General features: G+C 39.4%; 1 protein-coding gene across 1 annotated transcript in view; it reads left to right on the forward strand.

The window, feature by feature from the left end:
* Positions 1–12469, forward strand: part of LOC115210777 (aminomethyltransferase, mitochondrial) — a 40324-nt gene extending 27855 nt beyond the window's left edge. Inside the window, exons 6-7 of the mRNA XM_029779499.2 lie at positions 7816–7932; positions 12133–12469. Coding sequence (XP_029635359.1) covers positions 7816–7932; positions 12133–12356 — 341 coding nt within the window. The 3' untranslated portion in view covers positions 12357–12469. The remainder of the gene's footprint in view (positions 1–7815; positions 7933–12132) is intronic.
* The last annotated feature ends 5222 nt before the right edge of the window (positions 12470–17691 follow it).

The raw sequence follows: 17691 nt of genomic DNA on the forward strand, positions 1-17691 counted from the left end.
GTTGGGCTGACAGTCATGAGGTAGTGAGTTCCATTCCTGGACCAGGCTGTGTGTTGTGTTCTTGAGCAAGACACTTTATTTTCATGCTGCTCCAGTTCACTCAGCTGTAGAAATGAGTTGCAACGTCACAAGTGCCAAGCTGTATTGGCCTTTGCCTTTCCCTTGGATAACATTGGTGGCAAGGAGAGGGGAGGCCGGTATTCATGGGCGACTGCTGGTCTTCCATAAACAATTTTGCCTGGACTTGTGCCTTGGAGGGTAACTTTCTAGGTGCAATCCCATGGTCATTCATGACTGAAAGGGGTCGTTACCCTTTTTACTCTTTTACAAAATTTAACTTAATGAAAGATAAAAAGTGAGTTTAATAAAGATGTGTTATAATTTTTATGTAGTGGTTCCCTGAGATATGGAATGTGTTCCAAGGAATCCACAAGACTAAAATTGTTGGAAATGTTAGCATATAAGACAGATAATGCTCAAATTGAGGTAAAGCTGGCAAAAACTGATTTTGGACTCCTGTGGACTAAGCAATTTGATATTGTATATATAAAGGACTGTTGTAGTAGTAGTAGTAGTGGTAGTAACAGAAGCAGTAGTAGTAGCAGCAGCAGCAGTAGTAGTAGTAGTAGTAGTACTAGTAGTAGTAGTAGTGGTAGTAGTAGTAGCAGCAGCAGCAGCAGTAGTAGTAGTAGTAGTAGTAGTAGTAGGAGGAGGAGGAGGAGGAGGAGGAGTGGAAATGATGGTAGAAACTGTGGTAGTGATGGTAGTAGTTGTATTAGTGATGGGAATAATTATAATGATTGCAGTGATGGTGGTGGTAATGATGAAGGCGGTCTTTGTAGTAGTGGTAGTAAGACTAGTAGTTGTGGTAGCATTAGTAGTATTAGTAGTAGTAGCAGCAGTAGTAACAGTGGTAGTAATAATATGGGTGGTTTTATAAGCTGTAGTAGTGGTCATAGTAGTGGTATATACAAATGTATTTAATAGTACATGCTACATGATTGTAAGATATAATTGAGTTCTGGGGAGGTTGAAGAGAAATTAGCCAAATATGATCTGATAGATGGATAATGTGTGTATACATACATACATACATACATACATACATACATACATATTATATATGTATATATATACATGCATGTATACATACATACATACATACATACATATTTATATATGTATATGTATACATGCATGTATATACATGCATGTATACACATGCACATATATATAAATATATATATATACATATATGTGTGTATGTGTATATATATATATATATATATATATATATATATATATATATATATATACACACATATATATATATATATACATATATATATACATATATATATACATACATATATATATACATATTTACACATACATATATATATATATATACAAATATATACATGCATACATACATACATACATACATACATAAACCATGCATGCAAAATGTCAATGGACGGTGATTGATGGATGTGAAAATGCTATGTTATGATAGTAGAATATTCTTGTAAGGAGAGGAGGAGACTGAAGCAGACAAGAAGGCATTGGAAGACAGAGTGGGGTCAAATTACAAGATGATCAATTTTGTCACAGACAAGGTGTTGCAGGATAAAGATGTCATACAAGAGACCAGTTTAACTCATACTGGTATGGAAGACAGATTTTAAAACATTGTTATTATTATTGTTTGGCCACAAGTCAGAACCGAATTCAACGACTGGCACCCATGCCAATCCCCCTCCATTGGACACTAAACACTGCTTGCGAAGACCAGTTGGGGCAAGTGAAATCGAAATTGAACCAAATTCGATGACTGGCACCCGTGCCAGTGGAGTGCTGACAGCTCCATCTGAGTGGGACCATTGCCACAGCAGCTGTCTGGCTCCTGTGCCTGTGGCATGTAAAAAGCACCATTTGAGTGTGATTGTTACCAGCGTCGCCTTACTGGCACTTGTGCTGGTGGCACGTGAACAAAACATTCGAGCGAGGTCGTTGGCAGTGCCACTGGACTGACTCCTGTGCAGGTGGCACGTAAAAAACACCATTTCGAGCCTGGCCGTTGCCAGTACCGCCAGACTGGCCCTCGTGCCAGTGGCACGTAAAAGCACCCACTACACTCTCAGAGTGGTTGGCATTAGGAAGGGCATCCAGCTGTAGAAACTCTGCCAAATCAGATTGGAGCCTGGCGTAGCCATCTGGTTCGCCAGTCCTCAGTCAAATTGTCCAACCCATGCTAGCATGGAAAGCAGACGTTAAATGATGATGCTGAAGGTGTGCTGAAAAGTTCCTGGCTTTAAGGGTATCGCGAAAGGCCTGGTTGGAGGCCCAACCTCCTGAGTTCCTTTACAGGCCTTAGAAAAACTGAAGGACCACTGCAATAAGTGTGTGAATCTGAGAGGAGAATATGTTGAATAAAATCATAATTAGCAGATCCTCCTGTATTTTCTTTTATTCAAAGCCAGGAACTTCTCAGCATTCCCTTGTATATGAACAAAGATGGTTGGAGTGTTGTATACTTAGAACTGCAATAGGCTCAAGTGTGGTTGTGTGGTTAAGAAACTTGCTTCCTAATCATGTGGTCTTGGGTTCAATCCCACTTTGTGGTGTCTTGGGCAAGTGTCTTCTGCTGTAACTCAAGACTGATCAAAGCCTTTTGAGTGGTTTTGGCAGGTGGAAACTGGAAGAAGCCTGTCATATATATATATATATGTGTGTATGTGTGTGTTTTGACATCATGTGATTGTTGTAAATGAGCATCCCTGTCAAACTAGTGGTGTTGTTCATGTCCATTCTTTCATGAAAAATATGTCTGGCCATGTTTACTTAGAAACAGGCCAAAAGGAATGGCATCTGGCGGGAGAAAATCTGCCTCAAGAACTTTAGTCTGTTCCAGGCAAGCATGGAAAAGTGGATGTTTAACAATGATGATGATCTTGGACTCTCTTTACTCTTTACTCTTTTACTTGTTTCAGTCATTTGACTGCGGCCATGCTGGAGCACCGCCTTTAGTCGAGCAAATCGACCCCAGGACTTATTCTTTGTAAGCCCAGTACTTATTCTATCGGTCTCTTTTGCCGAACCGCTAAGTGACGGGGACGTAAACACACCAGCATCGGTTGTCAAGCAATGCTAGGGGGACAAACACACACACATACACATATATATACATACATACGACAGGCTTCTTTCAGTTTCCGTCTACCGAATCCACTCAAGGCATTGGTCGGCCCGGGGCTATAGCAGAAGACACTTGCCCAAGATGCCATGCAGTGGGACTGAACCCGGAACCATGTGGTTGGTTAGCAAGCTACTTACCACACAGCCACTCCTGCGACTACATCATCTAATTTATATCTGGGACGAGATTGTCCATGGTACTCTTTTTCTTATGATGGTTGGGTGTGCTTTGTGGAAGGTTTAGCTGCTATTCATCATCATCATCGTCCGTTTTCTGTGCTTGCATGGGTTGGGCAGTTCGACTGGGGTCTGGGAAGCCAGGAGGCTGCATAAGGCTCTAGTCTGATCTGGCAGTGTTTCTACAGCTGGATGCCCTTCCTAATGCCAACCACTCCGTGAGTGTAGTGTGTGCTTTTTATGTGCCAGGGGAGGCTGGCAATGCCCACGATCGGTTGGTGCTTTTTACATGCTACTGGTACAGAAGCCAGTCAAGGCAGCGCTGGCATCAGCCACGTGCGGATGGTGCTTTTTACGTGCCACCGGCACAGGTATCACAACTACAATTTCCATTTGATATTTATTTTGATATACTTGACTCAATAGGTCTCCTCAAGCACAGCAGGTCATGTGCCACAGGCACAGAAGCCAATCAAGGCAGCGCTGGCATCGGCCACGTTCAGATGGTGCTATTCTTTGAATTAATTATTACCTTATCTTCTAACTTCAAGAATTTGATAATAATGATGATCATCATCAATATTTAATGCCCACTTTCCATGTTAGCATGGGTTTGACGGTTTGACTGAGAACTGGCAAGCCGGGAAGCTGCACCAGGCTCCAATCTGATTTGGCAAGGTTTCTACAGCTGGATGCCCTTCCTAACACCAACCACTCTGAGAGTGTAGTGGGTGCTTTTCACATGACACCATCACCTGTGCTTTTTATGTGGCCTCAGCACCAGTGCTTTTTATGTGGCCCCAGCACCCCCATGAAGTAAATTAGTTTAGTAGAGTCCAAGATTCTCAAAGATAAATTCTGCTGAACATTTTCAGATTAATGGATCACACACTAATTTAATATTGTCACTTTTGATTTCAGAAAGGAGTTATTTCTAAACTGTTGAGCTTATTTGTAGTTAAGCAGATAGAACTATTTGGGGTTTGTTTTTCTCTGTCACAAACTGTCAAGTTAAATGGAAATAAATCTTCAAATTTTTCTCAACCAGAAATTTTAATAATTTTTTATCTTTTATCTTACCTCTATTATTTGTTTCAGTGATTACACTGCGGTCATACTGGGGCACCACCTTGAAGAGAATTTAGTCATTTGAGTTGACCCTAATGCTTGTTTTTTGTTAAGTCTGGTACTTGTTCTATTGCTCTCTTTTTGCTGAGCTGCTAAGTTACTGGGGCATAAACACATCAACACTGTCTGTGAAATGGTGGTGGGGACAAACAGGCACAAAAACACACATAGATACACACACACACACACACACACACACATATACATATATATACATATACATACATACATGTATATCACCGTGATCACCATGACCAACCAGGCTATCAGATGTTGCTACACATCGCTGGTCACAATGCGCTTCACATTGTTTTAGCCTTCAAATGACTCCACCCCGCTGGCTAAGCAAGCAGGCCAACAGAAGAAAGAGTGAGAAAAAGTTGTGGCGAAAGAGTAGAGCAGGGATTGCCACCACACCCTGCCAGAGCCTCGTGGAGCTTTTTAGGTGTTTTCGCTCAATAAACACTCACAACGCCCGGTCTGGGAATCAAAACTGTGATCCTATGACCGCAAGTCCGCTGCCCTAACCACTAAACCATTGCGCCTCCACACACACACACACACACACACACACACACACATATATATATGCCAGGCTTCTTTCAGTCTCCATCTACCAAATCTACTCACAAGGCTTTGGTTGGCCTGAGGCTATAGTAGAAGACACTTACCCAAGGTGTCACACTGTGGGACTGAACCCAGAACCATGTAGTTGGGAAGCAAGCTTCTTGCCATACGGCCAATTTTATTAGATTTTTATGTTAGATTTTTATCAACGGTTTTAGTGGAATGCTGGACATAAAGATGCTTGGATTGTATTGATATATGACAAAAATATGGCTGTATGCAATGAACCACTGAATGTCCTGATTGATTTTTCTTTGTTTGCTAATGTCCAAGGAGATACTGTGTGTAATATAATAATATATGTATGGAAAAAATATCTCTGTAATATAAAAAATATGTATGCAAAGAGCCACTACATCTAGTTGTTATTTTTGGGCTGGTCCTCATTTGGCCAACCCAATTAAGAACTAGGTCAGCCCTAATTGGAAAGGTTTATAGTAAAAGGCATTCTAGCCAGGCACATCCTATCTCTTTAGAAAATTCTAGGGCTACGTTATTCAATGTTTCCTTTTTTAAGATGGTGAGATTTGAATTGGCTCAATTTATGTTAGTTTTTCACCATATGTGCCCTGTGGCACCATCACTCAGCTGCATATAATAAACAAAAAAATAAAGAGACAACAAATGAGTTTCTGTTTGAGGCAATAAGCTGGCAAAATTGTTAACACACCGGCCAAAATGGTTAGCGGCATTTCATACATCTTAATGTTTTGAGTTCAAATTCCACTGAGGTTGACTTTGACTTTAATCTTTTCAGAGTCAGTAAAATAAGTACCTGTTGATCACCAGGGTCGAGGTAATTGACTTACCTCAAAAATATATGAAAGACTGTAATCTTCTATTCTAGAATGTTAATATTGGTATAATGGTATTTTAATGGTATTTTAATGGTATTTTAATGGTATTTTAATGGTATTTTGTAATGGTATGTTAAGGCGGCGAGCTGGTAGAAACGTTAGCACGCCGGGCGAAATTCGTAGCCGTATTTCGTCTGTCGTTACGTTCCGAGTTCAAATTCCGCCGAGGTCGACTTTGCCTTTCATCCTTTCGGGGGTCGATAAATTAAGTACCAGTTATGCACTGGGGTTGATGTAATTGACTTAATACGTTTGTCTGTCCTTGTTTGTCCCCTCTGTGTTTAGCCCCTTGTGGGTAGTAAAGAAATATGGTTGCATGTATGTGTAGTATTTGTGTGTGTTTGTGCCCTTGTCTTCATATCAAGATGGTCAAAAGTGACCATCACAAATGATGTTGTTCATTTCCAGTCCTCCATGAAAGTTGTGTCTGACCATGAGGAAATATCATTTATCTTACTTGGAAACAATTGAGAGTTGGTGACAGGAAGGGCCCCTTGTGGGTAGTAAAGAAATATATAATGGGATTTTAACTCTGGAAAGTTGAACAATGTCCAACAAAACAATACACACAACACAAATGAACACAGTGTAATTATACATTTTTCTTCTTACTGATTAAGAATGAAATGTCGTCATCGTCGTTGTTCATTTTTCTTTAACTTTTTGTTGAGGCAAATTTTTTAAAGACATCCTATTGTCTTAAAAACAGTAGAACATATATTTCTTTCTTTATTGCCCACAGGGGTCTAAACATAGAGGGGACAAACAAGAACAGACAAACGGATTAAGTCGATTATATCGACCCCAGTGTGTTACTGGTACTTATTTAATCGACCACGAAAGGATGAAAGGCAAAGTCGACCTCGGCAGAATTTGAACTCAGAACGTAGAGGCAGACAAAATACCGCTAAGCATTTCGCCTGGCGCTCTAATGTTTCTGCCAGGTCACAGTGAAAACATTTTTGATCATTGGTCTGCTGAGAAGCAACACTATGAAGTTAATGAGAGCGTTTCTGTGTGGTTGCTTGACCTGCTAGAAATATCAGTTAAATCTCCTTCAAATCTTAAAATATCATCTTAACTCTTTAGCATTTAAACCAGCCACATCAGACCCAAACATTTTAAGAGTTTTTTTGTTCAAACTAGCCAAATCTGGCCTCTTACACCTACTTTTCAATATTATTCTAAAAATGAACAAACACATTATCAAAATCTTAAAACTATAAGATAATGCATAATTAATTCAAAACAATGTAAATCAATAAACACTATAGTTGACAGAGTAATCTGAATGACAAAGGGTTAAATAAAAAAAAAACCCAGTTTGGATGATATAGTCCTTGTTATGCTAAGTATGAGAGGCACAATGGCCCAGTGGTTAGGGCAGCGGACTCGCGGTTGGAGGATCGCAGTTTCGGTTCCCAGATCGGGCGTTGTGTGTGTGTTTATTGAGTGAAAACACCAAAAGCTCCACGAGGCTCTGGCAGGGGGTGGTGGCGACCCCTGTTATACTCTTTCGCCCCCAACTTTCTCTCACTCTTTCTTCCTGTTTCTTGAGTAACACTGCGACGGACTGGTGTCCTGTCCAGCTGGGGGGTGGGAGGGTGGGGTGGCATACGCCACAGAAACCGGGAAACCAGGCCCATGAGCCTGGCTAGGCTTGAAAAGGGCACATAAATAAATAAATGCTATGTATGAACAAAAGTTGGAATTGTCATGGTAGGAATGCCTTTGATCATAAGCCTACTGGTTCAAAACTGACCATAGAGTAAAACTATCACCACTACAACAACAACTGAAAGAATATTTTACTGGTTTTCTTTTACAGGTAAACGTCGGCGTCAGCTTGCGGACTTCCCTGGAGCATCTCACATACTCAAACATTTGAAAAATCCTCCACAGAGACAAAGAGTTGGCTTCACATCAACAGGACCCTCTCCAAGACGTAAGCTTTAGCAGATCCCTTCATTCATCATTATTCCCTTCTCCATTCCGTACTTTTGTAAAAGGACATTGTAACATCTCTGTACTTTCTTTGTCTTCTCTTTTACTCCTTTACTTGTTTCAGTCATTTGACTGCGGCCATGCTGGTGCACTGCCTTTAGTCGAGCAAATCGACCCAAGGACTTATTCTTTGTAAGCCTAGTTCTTATTCTATCGGTCTCTTTCGCCGAACCGATAAGTTACGGGGACATAAACACACCAACATCGGTTGTCAAGCAATGTTGTGGGGACAAACACAGATACACAAACACACACACACATATATATATATATATATATATGAAAAAAATTTTTCCAATATTCTCCAGACATTTTGACACAAATATATATATTTTTTAACATTTAAGCCTTCTGTCGTTTTTTCACTCTTTACTATTTTCTTATATATTCACCCACGTGCTTTACCAAACAAACTTTCTTATCTATATATATATATATATATATATATATATATATACATATATACATATATACAATGGGCTTCTTTCAGTTTCCATCTACCAAATCTACTCACAAGGCTTTGGTCGGCCTGAGGCTATAGTAGAAGACACTTGCCCAAGGTGTTACGCAGTGGGACTGAACCCGAAACCATGTGCTTGGTAAGCAAGCTGCTTACCACACAGCCACTCCTGCGCCTATCTACAATCATTTGAATCACTTCCCATGTGGTTGATGTTAGGAGGGTTGCTCTTTGTGGCAGCAACCATCTATTGTGGAGGACAACTGATTGCCCACGTTTCTCATGGTCCCTTTGTGGCCATCAGCTTTGGCTGTCTTCATCTTTTCATCTGCCTTCATTTCTTTCAACAACTAACTTATAAACATGTCAGATCAACACATTAACCATTGTGTATGTGTATGTGTGTGTATGTAAATGTATATGTAATGTATGAGTGTGTATGTAGGTACATATGTGTGTGTGCATGTATGTATGTATGAGTGTGTATGTATGTACATATGTGTGTGTGTGCATGTATGTATGAGTGTGTGTGTGTGTATGTGCATGCGCGTGTGTGTGTGCATGTGTGTGTATGTAAATGTATATGTAATGTATGAGTGTGTATGTAGGTACATATGTGTGTGTGCATGTATGTATGAGTGTGTGTGTGTGTGTATGTGCATGCATGTGTGTGTGTGTGTGTGTGTGCATGCGTGTGTGTGTATTTGATCTTCTCTATGATATGGAAAAAAAACCTCAACCATTACGCAACAACTGTATCAAATTCTGTATAATTGTCTTCTACAATGATGAATTATTTTTATGTCTGCTTTGCATGATCCTTCTTGCCAATCATGTTGATGTGGTTCGATTCTTAAGAAATCCTTTTAACTGAAATTATACATACATACATACGTATGTACATACATACATACATTCATATATAGTTATATGTAATGCATAAAATTAGACGTGTGTATAGTTCTACCAAATATTCAATTTATCACCCTCATTATTAAAATTTTATTTATATATATTTATGTGTATATATATATATATGGCACGTAAAAAGCACCAGCCGACCGTGGCCGTTTGCCAGACCTGTCTGGCAGCTGTGCCGGTGGCACGTAAAAAGCACCCACTACACTCACGGAGTGGTTGGCGTTAGGAACGGCATCCAGCCGTAGAAACATTGCCAGATCAGACTGGAGCCTGATGCAGCCTTCTGGCTTCCCAGACCCCAGTTGAACCGTCCAACCCATGCTATCATGGAAAACGGACGCTAAATGATGATGATGATGATAATATATATATATATATATTACCATTAACTAACTATTGGAGTCTGGTGCAGCCTTCCAGCGTGCCAGCCCAGTCAAACTATCCAAACCATGCCAGCATGAACAACAGACATTAAATGATGATGATGATGAAATTGTAAGAACTTCACCATAGATAATAGAAAAATTAAATTATATGTATGTTTATATAAGTGAGGGTGCCATGCATGCTTGAATAATCCTGGTGGTAGCTTCATGAAATCCATTTTTACATCTGATGTTGGTCAGAAATCATGTGTTTATGAACGGAGGCCCATTTGACTACACAAACGATAACAGAGGAGATAGTTACCTCCCTTTTCAATAACAGCCAGTATAAATGAAGGCTTGTAAAACTGTTTGTAGTTAATATTGGAAACTGCTATTCATCTGCATATAAACACTATGAACATTTTCCATCTCTCATAACATTCTATGAAGAAAGAAGAAAAAGAAATGAAAACATTCCATAAATTTTCTTCAGACTGTAATTAACTTCATCTTTAATTTTACTGTAATATCTCTCTTCATAATATTACTGACAAGTTTACAGGTTAAGTCATGCTGAAGGTTTCTCAAAAGGATGAAATCATCATCATCATCGTTTAATGTCCACTTTCCATGCTGGCATGGGTTGGATGGTTTGACTGAGGACTGGTAAGCCAGGAGGCTGCACCAGGTTCCAATCTTTTCTAGCAAGGTTTCTACACCTGGATGCTCTTCCTAACGCCAACCTCTCTGAGAGTGTAGTGGGTATTTTATGTTCCACTGGCACTGTGGCCAGTCAAGCAGCACTGGTGTTGACCATGCTCAAATGGTGCTTTTTATGTTCCACCAGCACTGGCATCAGCCATGCTCGAATGGTGCTTTTTACATGCCATCGGTACAGGTGCTAGTCAGGCGGTACTGGCATCAGCCATGACAATGATTTCACGTGACTCAACAGGTTTTCTTAAGCACAGCATATTGCCTGATGACTGAAGGATACTTTTAAATGGGCCGGTTGTATGACACTGGCATAAATAGTAATGAAATAGTATTATACATACAAATTATAAGAACTTTGCCATAAATGAAAAAAATTTAGTTAGATAAATATCGAAATCGATCAATGGAAATTGCAGATGTGTTACCAGTGCCGGTGGCATGTAAGAGAACCTTCTGTTTCGCGACCGTTGCCAGCACAGCCCCGTTTCGTGTCCGTTGCCAGCCTCGCCTGGCCCTTGTGCCAGTGGCACATAAAAAGCACCATCCGTTCGTGGCTGTTTGCCAGCTGTCTGGCACCTGTGCGGGTGGCACGTAAAAAGCACCCACTACACTCACGGAGTGGTTGGCGTTAGGAAGGGCATCCAGCCGTAGAAACACTGCCAGATTTGACTGGGCCTGATGAAGCCTTCTGGCTTCACAGACCCCAGTAGAACCGTCCAACCCATGCTAGCATGGAAAACGGACGCTAAACGACGACGATGATGATGATGATATGTGAAGTGTTTATATCCTTTTCACATTCTTGGATTTCAAATTCAAATTTCTAATCTCGCTTCATTCTGCGAGGAGATGGTTACCTCCTTTCGCAATTACAACTATCAAGAGAACAAAATGTGCACGTGTGTATCATTATCATAATATCCACTTTACCATGCTTGCATGGGTCAAACAATTTATTGAGGTATATTTACTGTGGTCAGATGTGATTCCTGATGCTACTCTATTTACAATGTGACCCTCAGAAGTTCACTTCCCAACCACGTGGTCTTGCATTTAGCCCCACTGTGTGGCACCTCAAGTGTCTTCTGCCATAGCCTAAGACCAACCTATGCTTTGTAAGCAGATTTGATAGAAAGAAACTGAAAGAAGCCCTTCACATATGTGCATACATGTATTATATGTGTGTGTGTGTCATTGTCTTGACATTGTATGTTAGTTGTAAATGACAGTCACCATAGTTTAAACAATGTTGTTTGTTTCCAATCCTCCATGAAAACATGTCTGGTTATGGGTAAATATTATCTTGCTTGGAAATGAATTTGAATGGTGACAGAAAGGTGATCTAGTTCTAGGTATAGAAAATCTGCCTCAACAAATTCCATCTGACCCATGCAAGCAGAAAAAAGCAGACATGAAAACAATGGTGATAATGATAATGATGATATGTGAACCAGACAATTATCTCTCATCAGGGGAAAAGAAATAGAATCCAAGAAAACGATTGATGGTCTCTGTTGGCTAAAACAGTTAATAAAAATTAATAAATTGCGTTGCAAGAATTGTTCTTTTCTTATAGTATACAGACATGAATTATTTCATAAAATATTTCTTATCTGATGTTTAGAAAATATATCTGAAATTAATATTCTCTCGTTTTTATTTCTCTAAATCACAGACGGTTCAGATATTTATGATGAAAGTGGTAAAAATGTTATTGGCATTGTAACTAGTGGTTGTCCATCACCAACATTGAAGAAAAACATTGCCATGGGTTATGTGAAGCCTGAATATACAGCAGTTGGCACCAACGTGGTCTTCGATATCCGTAAAAAGATGATTCCTGGCCAAGTAGCTAAAATGCCATTTGTGCCTACAAATTATTATATTGTCAAGAAATAAAAATGTATTTCCAATATATTTCAGATTATAAAAAAAGTTTGATTTTGTTTTTATTTTTTTCCTGTAATTTTCTATCTCTTTGAATCTCTGTTTAATTTTGATAATAAAATCTATGACAAAAGAACAGACTTTTGATATCTTTGGAGATATGTCTGTATGTATATGTATGGGTGTGCATATGTATATATGTATGTGTGTGTGTGTGTGTAGTTTGAAATAGAGGTGGGTGACAATGAGTTTTATGAGGGGTTCCCGAAAAGTTTCTGACTTTAAGGGTATCGGGAAAGGCCTGGTTGGAGGCCCAACCTTCCAAGTTCTTTTACAGGGCTTAGAAAAACTTAAGGGCCACTGCAGTAAGTGTGTTAATCTGACAGTGGAATATATATGATAAAATTATAATTAACTGATCCTCCTGAATTTTCTTCTACCTAAAGTCAGGACCTTTTCAGCACCCCCTTATACAGTAGACTGAGAAGATAGTATGGTGGTGGCCCCTCTCATAACACCAGCACAGTTCTAGGTCCATAATGAAAACTCAGACACTTACAACAATCTAGTCTCGTTAACTGTAAGCAGGCACAACTGCTGTAAAAAGTGTTTGGTCTGGGAAAAATTGCAAGTGTTTTGTTGACTCAGAGTACTGGTTTAAGATCACTTATGCATTTGGTATCATGAAAGGGGTTAGTTTCAACTCTAGCACCACCAAAAATGGTAGAAGTTGAGGTCTAACACTCTGAATATGGTGTAAGTGAATCCATAAAATACTCCTGTGCTTCTTGCAAAAATGTATGTTCTAATACTGTGTGGTTTAGAAGCTTGGTTTTTGACCCTGTGGTCTTGGATTCAATCTCTTTGCATGGCACCTTACTCTTTACTCTTTTACAAGTTTCAGCCATCAGATTGTGGCTATTCTGGAGCACCGCCTTTAGTCGACCAAATCAACCCCAGGACTTATTCTTTGTAAGCCTAGTACTTATTTTATCGGTCTTTTTTGCCAAACCGCTAAGTTATGGGGATGTAAACACACCAGTATCGGTTGTCAAGCGATGTTGGGGGGACAAACACAGACACACAAACATATACACACACATACATATATATATGTATACATATATACGACGGGCTTCTTTTCAGTTTCCGTCTACCAAATCCACTCACAAGGCTTTGGTCGACCCGAGGCTACAGTAGAAGACACTTGGGCAAATGTCTTCTACTATAGCCTCATGCTGACCAAAGCCATGTGAATGGATATGGTAGGGGGAAACTGAAGGAAGCCCATCATATAGATAGATGTGTGTGTGTGTCTTTGTGTTTGTCCCCCCCACCACTACTTGACAACCAGTTTTGATTTGTTTATGTGTCTGTAACTTAGTAGTCTGGCAAAAGGGACCGAGAGAATAAGTACCAGGTTTTTAAAAAATATATAAGTATTGGAGTTGATTCATTCCACTACAAAAAAAAACAAAACAATTCTTCAAGGCAGTGCCCCAGTATGGCTGCAGTCTAATGACTTAAACGAGTAAAAGATAAAAGACAATATGATTGTGTGTTTGAGTGTATCCTTAGCTAGACATCATGTGATGATTGTAAATGAGCATCATCGTTGTACAAGCAGGGTGGTTCATTTCCAGTCTTCTGTGAAAAACATTTCTGGCCACAGGGAAATATATTGCCTTGCTTGGCAACAGGAAAGGCATCAGGCTGTGGAAAATTTGTCTCAACAAATGGTAATGGGAAAAATGGATGTTAAATCATGATGATGATGATGATGATGATAATAATTTATTCTTAATCAGTAATGAGAAAAATGTATAATTACACTGTGTTCATTTGTGTTGTGTGTATTGTTTTGTTGGACATTGTTCAAATTTCCAGAGTTAAAAAACCATTATACCAATATTAACATTGTACAATAGAAGATTACAGTCTACCATATATTTTTGATACATGTAGATGACTCCTATAGTAGTTGTAGTAGTAGTACCACAGCAGTATCCTTAGAGCATTCAAATAATTCTTTGTAACTATTGTTCCATTCTAAGTTGTTCTGAGTTCAAATCTTGCTGCAGTTGACAGTTGCTTTTATTTTTTTAGGGGTGGGGTTCAGTAAAATATAATACCAAGCAAGTGCTGGGGAGGTCAGTTTTATTGACTAAACCCATCTTATAATTCCTGGGCATATGGCTTAATCAAAAACTATCATCATCATCATCATCATCTTTATTGATGTGGTGAGCTGGTAGAATCAGGGAAAATGCACATCAGGGAAAATGCTTAGTGGTATTTCATCCGTTTGTACTACGTTCTGATTTCAAATTCACCTGAATTTACCATTTCTCTTTTTAGGATTGATGAAATAAAATTCCAATTAAACGCTGGGGTCGGTGTAAACGACTCATTCCCTCACACAAAATTTCAGGCCTTGTGATTTAGCAGAAAAGATAATTATCATTATTATTATTACCTCCGTCTTAACGAAGGCGGGGGTATTATTTACAGTTATGTTTGTCCATGGACAAGATATCTCAAGAACCGCTGGATGGATTTGGATGAAACTTTCAGGGATGTTTGGCCTCATGACTAGCACAAACTGATTAGATTTTGGGATTGATCCTGTACCAGACAGAGACTCTGAGCTATTTTTCCGTTTTCTTTTACTTCATTTTTGAGAGCTGTCAGGTTCATTTTTAGTATTCTTGATTGTGAGAGCAGTCGAGCTTATTTCAGATATTCTCATTTTAAAAATCATCTTCGGCTAATTGTTGAGAGGATGTTGGTGTTTGGCAGAAACGTTAGCGCGCCGGGCGAAATGCTTAGCAGTATTTCGTCTGTCGTTACGTTGTGAGTTCAAATTCCGCTGAGGTTGACTCCGCCTTTCATCCTTTCGAGGTTGATAAATAACAAGTACTAGTTTCGCACTGGGGTCAATGTAATCAACTTAATCCCTTTCTCTGTCCTTGTTTGTCCCCTCTATGTTTAGCCCCTTGTGGGTAGTAAAGAAATATATTACTATTATCATCATCATCATCATTATTATTATTATAATTATTATTATTATGATTATTATTATTATTATTATTATTATTATTATATTATTATTATTATGATTATTATTATTATTATTATTATTATTATTATTATTATTATTAAGGCAGTGAGCTGGCTGAACTTTTACCATGCCGGGCAAAATGCTTTGCAGTATTTCATCGGTTTTTACATTCTAAATCTTTATAAACGAGAGGATTATTATTATTATTACAGCAATGGGCTGGCTGAATAGTTATGCTGGACAAAATGCTTTGAAGTCCATTTCCCAGCTAAGTTTGCAGAGATCAACTTTGCTCAAAATAAAGTACCAGTTAAATACTGCTTTTGATGTAATTGACTTTTCTTCTCCCCTCAAAAATTACTGGCCTTGTGCCAAAATTAGAAAGGATTGTTAAAAATCCAAGCCTTGTGCCTATAGTAGAACGGATTTTTATTATTATTATTTTACGTGCGGGTGGCACGTAAAAAGCACTTACTACACTCACGGAGTGGTTGGCGTTAGGAAGGGCATCCAGCCGTAGAAACACTGCCAGATTTGACTGGGCCTGATGAAGCCTTCTGGCTTCACAGACCCCAGTAGAACTGTCCAACCCATGGTAGCATGGAGAACGGACGCTAAACGACGACGACGACGACGACTATTATTATTATTATTATTATTATTATTATTATTATTATTATTATTATTTTTTTATTATTATGCATTTTTTCCTGAAAATGGTTCTCAGAACGTTGGAGTATAAGGATGCTAATGATGATGTTGCCATTAATGGTAATGGATGGGAGTGCCAGTAGGTGTGGGAACCAGAGAAATCTGCGATATTGGAATATTGGATTATTGAATTACTCCACCTTCAAGCCAGCCAGCTTTGTGTGTAATATAAAGTGTCTTTGACAGGAGAGGGTATGGAAGGAAGTGGGTTTGGCCCGTGGCACTGCACAGCTGTTGGTGGTCATAAGAATTACAAGAGAAAGAGAGGGATTTTGAAAAACATGTAGGGGGCATGCTGAGGAGGTAGGGGTGGGGGTGAAAAGTAGGAGATAGAAAGGGTTCTACACAAACATGCATGTGTGTAAACATACACACGTATGTGCAAACAAATACACATACACACATCTATATTTAGGCACAGGTATGGCTGTGTGGTTAAGAAGGTTGGTTGCCAGCCATGTGATCTTGTGTTCAAACTTGTTGCTTGGCACCTTGGGCAAGTGTCTTTTCCTATAACCCTGGGCTGACTGAAAGCCTTGTGAGTGGATTTGGTTGACTAAAAGTGAATGAAACCTGTTGTGTGTGTGAGTGTGTGTGTGTTAGTCCTCACCACACTGCTTGATAACAGGTGTTGGTTTATTTACATTCCTATATCCAAAGAGATTTTAGTCCAATATTAATATGTACAAGCATGGCTCTGTGGTAAGGAGTTTACTTCCCATTGACACAGTTCCAGGTTCAGTCCTGCTGTATGGCACTTTGGGCAAATGTCTTCAACTATGGCCCCACAGGTTGATCAAAGCCTTGTGCATGGTTTTGGTAGACAGAAACTGAAAGAAGCTCATTGTTTGTTTGTGTGTGTGTGTGTGTGTGTGTATATGTGTGTGTGTGTGTGTGTATGTGTGTGTGTGTGTATGCGTTTGTGTGTGTGTTTGTCCCCCACCAACACTTCACAACTAGTGTTGATTTGTTTACATTCCCATAACTTAGCAGTTTGGCAAAAGGAAATTGATATGATAAGTACCAGATTAAGAATAAAATAAGTCCTGGGGTTGATTTGTTTGACTAAATCCACCACGGTGGTGCCCCAGGATGGCCACAGTCTACAGACTGAAAGAAGTAAAAGATAAAAAGTACTATTATTGATAGATTTACTTCAAGTTCCACCACCAACATCGTCAACATCATTTAACATCTGCTTTCGATGCTGGCATGGGTTGGACAGTTTGACTGAAAACTGGTAAACTGGGCAGCTGCACCAGGTTCCAATCTGATCTGGCAGTGTTTCTACAGCTGGATGCCCTTCCTAATGCCAACCACTCTGAGAGTGAAGTGGATGCATTTTATGTGCCACCAACATGGGTGCCAGTTATGTAACGCAGGCATTGGCCATGGCTATGATCTCACTTGGCTCGACAGGTCTTCTCAAGCAACAAGATCAGGCCTCTGTTTAGTTCTATGAAAAATATTCATGGTCGCATGGACATGAGAACAACTGTGGTACTCCATTTTGATGGATACCAAAGTGTTCAGTTCAGGGATCACCATGAAGGCAAAGAGAAGTGTAACCAGCAC

The sequence above is a fragment of the Octopus sinensis genome, linkage group LG4 (assembly GCF_006345805.1).
Source record: "Octopus sinensis linkage group LG4, ASM634580v1, whole genome shotgun sequence".
NCBI classification, from domain to species: Eukaryota; Metazoa; Mollusca; class Cephalopoda; order Octopoda; family Octopodidae; genus Octopus; species Octopus sinensis.